The sequence below is a fragment of the Pteropus vampyrus genome, unplaced genomic scaffold (genome assembly GCF_000151845.1).
Source record: "Pteropus vampyrus isolate Shadow unplaced genomic scaffold, Pvam_2.0 Scaffold334, whole genome shotgun sequence".
Lineage (NCBI taxonomy): Eukaryota > Metazoa > Chordata > Mammalia > Chiroptera > Pteropodidae > Pteropus > Pteropus vampyrus.
The window spans coordinates 848,087-855,129 of NW_011889115.1; the positions used below are offsets into that span (position 1 = coordinate 848,087).

Here is a 7,043-nt window from a genome sequence, read left to right on the forward strand (position 1 = left end):
TTGTGGAGACAAGAATACTCATTGCAGTATGTGTTTGGATTATTGTAAAACTGATAGAGAATGTCCATCAATAGGGGTTAAATTATGGTACGTTTATCCAAGTAGTACTATATAACTATTGAGATTGAAGTTATAGTTTTGTACTAATATGTAAGATATGTTTAATGAAGAAAGCAAGGAGCAGAATCGTGTATGTAGTATGTTACCAGATCTTCTTACACCTATGTATATGCTTCTATACAATCGGACTCTGGAAGAATATACAAGCTTGGGCAGTTGCCACTGGGAGGGCAATTAGAAGAAGAGAGACTTCAGTGTGCACCTTTTTTCAGTATTTGATTTTCTTTCAGTATTCTACATGAATACGTTTCAGTGTGAATATTACATAAACGAAAGTAGATGGATAGTAAAATAGTGAAATCTCTTTTTTCACATAAATGTTTTTTATTAAGATTAAATTAGAATCTCCAAAACAAGTCCTTTTAATTTTGAATATTCAGTTGAGCTGTGTAAATCATCTTATAAAGTTTTATAATAGCATTTGTGTTTTATATGACATTTGATTTTACGTATATAAAATGGATGAAATCCTTGCTCTTAGGGTGGTGGCTTTTGCTTATTCAGCTCTAATTTCTAGTGCCTGGCATCTGGTTAGAGCTCAATAAATTTTTATTGTACTGAATTATCCTTCATTTTCATAAATAAGACTCTTTTATCAAGGCAGAATAATTTTTTTCTATCCCCAAAATTAGGGTAAATTAGTGGGGTTTGCTGTACATTGTGCTTTTCTATTCCAAATTATTATTAATGATTCTACTAAGAAATGGCTATTCTAAAATGAATAAATTTCTTCTTTGTATTTTTAATCATTGAGACTGTAACTGTCATTATGATATCATTGAGGAGTAATTTACTTCTGTTATGTATGCAGACTTTCTAAAGAAGACAAAACCTTTTTGTGGGAGAAACGTTATTATTGCCTGAAACACCCAAATTGTCTTCCTAAAGTACTAGCAAGTGCCCCAAATTGGAAATGGGTTAATCTTGCCAAAACTTACTCATTGCTCCAGCAGTGGCCTCCATTGCACCCATTGACTGCATTAGAGCTTCTTGATTCAAAGTAAGTCAACTGCCACTATATTTATTTGCTCTGTGTTATTAATTGTTAATTTTACCACTAAGGTATTATGTTGTAGGAGTACTTTATTTTAACATAAAAGCAATTCAGTACAATGTAAATGGTGTAAATGTACATTTCTACAAACACCTTTTTACTGAGGTTATTTAAAAGGCATGTCATATCATGCCTTTTTTTAAAACTAATGTAAAGAGAATTAGTTGTAAATTTTGAATAATTTGTTATATTTTGTGATATGGGCCCAAATTAATTTCCATAAGTTTAAGATTTCTAAACAGTCCCCTAATAGAATTTGTATAGCACAGTAAGATTTTCTTCCTAAAAAAAAAAAAAAGAAGAAACAGATTGCTTTTGAATAAAGAGCTATTTGAGTATTCTTTGGCAGGAATAGATTAAGATTGTGTTTTCAAGAAATATAGCTTCATTAGAAAGAAGTCATTGTCAAATCTTGTTTTTTGGTACTCTTCTAGATTTGCTGATCAAGAAGTGAGGTCCCAAGCTGTGACCTGGATCGAGCCTATTAGTGATGATGAGCTAACAGATCTTCTTCCACAGTTTGTGCAGGTGACTTTTTACTTGGTTACCTGCCCTCCTTAATAAACCCCCAGTTTTTATGAGTAGGGAACTTGCTAAGGGATCCCCTTTCTGTTTTGATTTAGTGTGGGAACATTGAGGTCCATTGCATTTGGATTTAGTGTGAATTTTTTTCTACTATTGTCAGCTGCCCCACTCAAATATTATATATATGTACCTGGATTTTTAAATCTTTGACTTTAGATTCTCAGAACAAACCAGACTTAAACTTTTCTTTCATTTTTCTTTACCGGTCATTTAAACATAGCTATATGTTATTCCCAGGTCTGTAGTTTTCTGCTTCGTTTTATTAATTTAGCTTGTTAATTCATCTGTTTCATATTTATCAGTATCATCTTTCATCAACAAGAATCAGCTTTATATAATTTTCTTTCGATATTTTTATATTATCAACATAGTATGGGGTTGACCACTAGTAATTCTTATTTTCCTTTATGTGTAGGCTTTGAAGTATGAAATTTATTTGAACAGTTCATTAGTGCGCTTCCTTCTGTCCAGGGCATTGGGAAATATACAGATAGCACACAATTTATATTGGTAAGATTTAAATTTTCTTAAGAACTTTACTCCTATTCCTAGTATTTATAGAGATAAAATACTCTGAAATGGTATGCTTGGACTTCTTACTGCGGATACCAGATGTTTTATTGAAGGCATTATAAAGAAGCTGAATTAGAAATAAAACAAAAAATAACAGAACTCTCTATTGCAAAGATATTTGGCACGTTAGAGCTCTGTTGATAATAAGTTTTTACTTACATATACAACTTAAAATAAATTTCTGGATACCAAAAATTGAACTTGTTAAATTGATTTTTTAGAGATGTTCATCCAGTTTTCAGAAGCGGCTGACATATATTTTGCTCTATTAGGCTCCTCAAGGATGCCCTGCATGATGCACAGTTTGGTGCCCGATATGAACATATCTTGGGTGCTCTCCTCTCAGTAGGAGGAAAAGGACTGAGAGAAGAACTCTTGAAGCAGACAAAACTTGTACAGCTTTTAGGAGTAGTAGCAGAAAAAGTAAGGCAGGCTAGTGGATCAGCCAGACAGGTATGTACCCATTAAAGGGAACATAAATATTTTGATATTAAAGGATCGTTACAGTGTGGATAAGTTAAATTGTTATTCTTTATCAATAGACATCCAATAGAACTCTAGCTATACCTATGCCGTTTTGGGCAGATGAATTCAAAGGTTGTGTAAAATCTATAGGACACGATTTCACAAACTAACTCAGAAAATTAATGTTGTTTAACTCCCATGCTTGTATTCCTTCCTGGTTAAATTGTTCTCTTAAGGTTCTTTTTCATTTTGCTTTTTAACTCTTTTGTAACTGTAAAAGTAATAAAACTCTAAATTGATGCTAATGATTAAAAAATCAAAATGATGAAGAAACTTATAGAAAAAAAAATTAAGACTTTTCCAGTTTTGTTTTCTCCCTGTAGGTTGTTCATAGTTTGCTGTACATCCTTCTTGGTCATTTTTTATGACTTTACACATATAAACACTTAAGTATAGATACAAATTTTTGGAGTTTTAAAAGTGCTCCATTTTAACCATTTGAAAGTGTACAATTCATTGACTTTTTGTACATTCACGATGTCGTGTAACTACCACCACTGTCTAATTCCAGAACATTTTCATCACACCAGAAGGAAAGCCTGTACCCACTAACCACTCACTTTTCATTCCCCTCCCCTGTTGCCCACCTTGGTAAACAGTAATCTGCTTTCTGTCTTTATGGATTTGGTTTCTTTTACTTAGGCTAATGTTCTTGAGGTTCATCCATATTCTAGCATATGTAAGTGCTTCTTTCCTTTTTGTGGCTGAATAGCAGTCCATTGTGTAGATAATACCACGTTTCATTTACCCATTCATCTGTTGATGGACATTTGGCTTGTTTCTACTATTTAGCTTTTATGAAAAATGATGCTATGAATATTTGCGAGTTTTTTGTTTGAACCACCGGAGCTGTTATCCAAAGCAGCTGTACCATTTTATATTCCTACCAGCAATGTATGAGGGTTTCAATTTCTCCACATACTCACCAACATTTGTTATTTTTGATCACATTTTCAGGTGGTTTTTTTTTTTTTTTACCATTTCTATATATTTTTTGGAGAAATTTCTAAGTCCTTTTTTAATTGGGTTGTTTTTATTTTTGAGTTGTTAAAGTTTTTTATACATTCTGGATACTAGACCCTTATCAGATATACTGTTTGCAAATATTTCTTCCACTATGTGAATTGTCTTTTACTTCTCTGATAGTGTCCTTTGCTGCACAAAAGTTTTTAATTTTATGAAATCTAACTAACTTTTTTTGTTGCTTTTGATATCATATTTTAAGAATACAAGCTGGTGAAGATGTACACCTATGTATACAAGTCAAATACAAGCTGGTGAAGATGTACACCTATGTTTTCTTCTAGGAGTTTTATAGTTTTGCTCATATATTTAAGGCTTTGATCCATTTTGAGTAAATTTTTTTATATAGTATGAGATAAGGGTCCAATTTTGTTCTTTTACGTCTGTGGTTATTCAGTTGTCCCAGCACCATTTGTTAAAGAGACTGTTCATTCCCACTGAGCACCCTTGTTGAAAATCGGTTTATCATAGATACACAGATTTATATTTGTACTCTCAATTCCGGTCCACTATTTTCATTACTGTAGTTTTGTAGTAAGTTTTGAAATCAGGAAATATGAGTCCTTCAACTTGGTTCTTTTTCGAGATGATTTTGGCTATTCAGAAGTCCCTTGCAATTCTATATGAATTTTAGGATCAGTTTGTCCTTTTCTGCTAAAAGCAGTTGGAATTTTGACAGGGATTCTATTGAATCTATAGATTGATTTGAGAAATATTTCACTCTTGATACTAAGTCTTCCAGGTCATAAAAATAGGCTGTCTTTTCATTTAGATCTTTAATTTTTTTCTTTTAATTTTATATATATATGTATTTATTTTATTTTTTTATTATTATTTTTTTTTTTACTTCATCTTGGAGAATTCATGTCAGTACATTTAGTTACCCTTCATGTTTCTTAATGGGTACATAATATTACAAGGTATTGTAGTGTAAGATATGAACCATTACCTCTATGTAGGTTGTTCACATATTTTTCTTATCCCAAACAGTTTTTCAGTGAACTTTATAAGTTTTTGCCCTTTTGCCAGTATTTCCTTATAGAGTATTTCTACAGGTGAAGTAGCTGAGTTAAGAGCCATGTATATTTTTAGTTATAGTAGTTTCTCTTAGATTACTCTACCAAAAAAATGCCTGTATACACCTTCCTTCCCACCAACAGATTATGAAATATCTGTTTCCCACCCTATTGCCAGTTCTGGATATTATCTTAAAATTTTCATCTGTTAATTTTGCATCTCATTTCTGTTTAATTTCTATTTCTTTGTTAGTGAGTTTTATTTAATATGTTAAATATGAATATGTGTACTTATCCTCCTACGTTTATAGCCTTTGCCTGTCCTAATTTTATTTTTATAGTAAAAACTAACTCTCTGTGGCAATAACTCTTTTTGACAATTGGGTGTTTTAAAAATGGGGTCCACATCATAATTTTATTGTCTTAAAAATAGGTCTTCATTTTCATTATGTATTATGAAAATGTATTAATCTCTTTTTCTAGGTTGTCCTCCAAAGGAGTATGGAACGAGTACAGTCTTTTTTTCTAAGAAATAAATGTCGCCTGCCTCTCAATCCAAGTCTTGTGGCAAAAGAATTAAATATTAAGGTGACACATAAAATACTTATAAGTTCATATTACATTTCAAAGTAATGTGTAGGAAGAAGGCAAATGGGCAGATATGCTTAAGGCAAATGAGGATAAAACCTGCATAGGTTGGTTATAAGTATTTGTGGATGTCTGCATAAGATCCATATTTGTCTCAGTATATTTTTACGTAATCACCATTCCTGAAAGAATAAACAGTATAAAATTATTTACTACCTCAAATTAAACTATTTTTTTTTACCGTGGTATAATAGCTACATAAGAAGCATATGTTGTAATTTCAGTGATAAAACTGTTCAACTAACAGACATTGTTTCTCCTTCCTTTGGCCAGATAGACTCTTCCAGGTTTATAGTACTTTTTAAAGCTATAGAAAAGTAGTTGAATAATCATCAAAATTGAGTAATTTTATTTTGAAGTGGGCTAATCATACAAATAGTGGATTTTCTCTACCACAAGTTCAGCAAAGCAGCCAATTAATTCATCCATTAGTGTCAGATTTTAAAAGGCCAGGGTACAACTATCTATGGAGTTTGAGATTTGAATTTTTTTTTTAAGCTGAATTTGGCTACTCTTCATTGAAATTTAACAGTGGATACCTGACTTGTATAATTATGTCATTTGGGGGCAGGGTGATTATCTTATTTTCCCCTTCAGTTTTATTTGTTATTTACCTTTAAATTGGTCTGATTGTCTTAAATTAGTTTTTTAACCAGTTTTATTTTCAAATAAGATTTCATCTTTGCTAATGAAATTGTTCGATTCAATGTCACTATGTGATTCTATGGCTAATTATTAATTATAATAGTACCATAAATAGAAGAAATAGAGATCTCATCCCAGATTACACTGATTTAGAAGATAAGAATATACAAAATTTTGTGCTCTGTCGAAGGTCAAATTTTGAATAGTTTTGTCTCAAATTTTTAAGGTTTTGCTTCTCTGCCTAGAAAGTAGTAGATGATATATTACGCATATATGTTATGTTTAAGTTTTAAAAAGCATTTTTATATACCTCTTATCTGACAGATAATCTAAAAAGAAGTTCACATGTGTTGTTTTATTTGCCATAATTCAGAGGAACAAATGAGAGGAGAAATGCGTAGGACAGAAAAACCTTAAACACATTTTTATTCCAGTGTTATCTTTCTAATACTTAATATGTTATATTCGTAGTCATGTTCCTTCTTCAGTTCTAATGCTGTGCCCCTAAAAGTCACAATGGTGAATGCTGATCCAATGGGTGAAGAAATTAATGTCATGTTTAAGGTGAGCAAAATAAGGTTACTTTGTTTTTAAATGAAAATTTAAAAATTCTTTTCTCAAATTCCTTTTCCAAAAGTACGTTTGTTTATTTAATATTAAATTGAATCATTATGTGAAAGGTTATCACTGACATAAACTGTTCCCAAACTGGTAATGGGATAAATACAGCTCTGGGCTAGAGCTGCTGCCATGCTGGTCGGGCACGTCATAACTCCAGGCAGTGCCTCTCACACAGACTGTGATGCGAATGGTGCCCCCTAGAGTTGTGTAGCGCAAAACTGCAAAACCATGAG

At 31.8% G+C, this 7,043-nt stretch overlaps 1 protein-coding gene across 1 annotated transcript in view; it reads left to right on the plus strand.

Annotated features, from left to right (window-relative positions):
* Positions 1-7,043, plus strand: part of PIK3C2A (phosphatidylinositol-4-phosphate 3-kinase catalytic subunit type 2 alpha) — a 97,717-nt gene that overhangs the window by 68,489 nt on the left and 22,185 nt on the right. The window contains exons 14-19 of the mRNA XM_023522142.1: positions 932-1,120; positions 1,609-1,702; positions 2,175-2,269; positions 2,605-2,785; positions 5,380-5,484; positions 6,661-6,753. Coding sequence (XP_023377910.1) covers positions 932-1,120; positions 1,609-1,702; positions 2,175-2,269; positions 2,605-2,785; positions 5,380-5,484; positions 6,661-6,753 — 757 coding nt within the window. The remainder of the gene's footprint in view (positions 1-931; positions 1,121-1,608; positions 1,703-2,174; positions 2,270-2,604; positions 2,786-5,379; positions 5,485-6,660; positions 6,754-7,043) is intronic.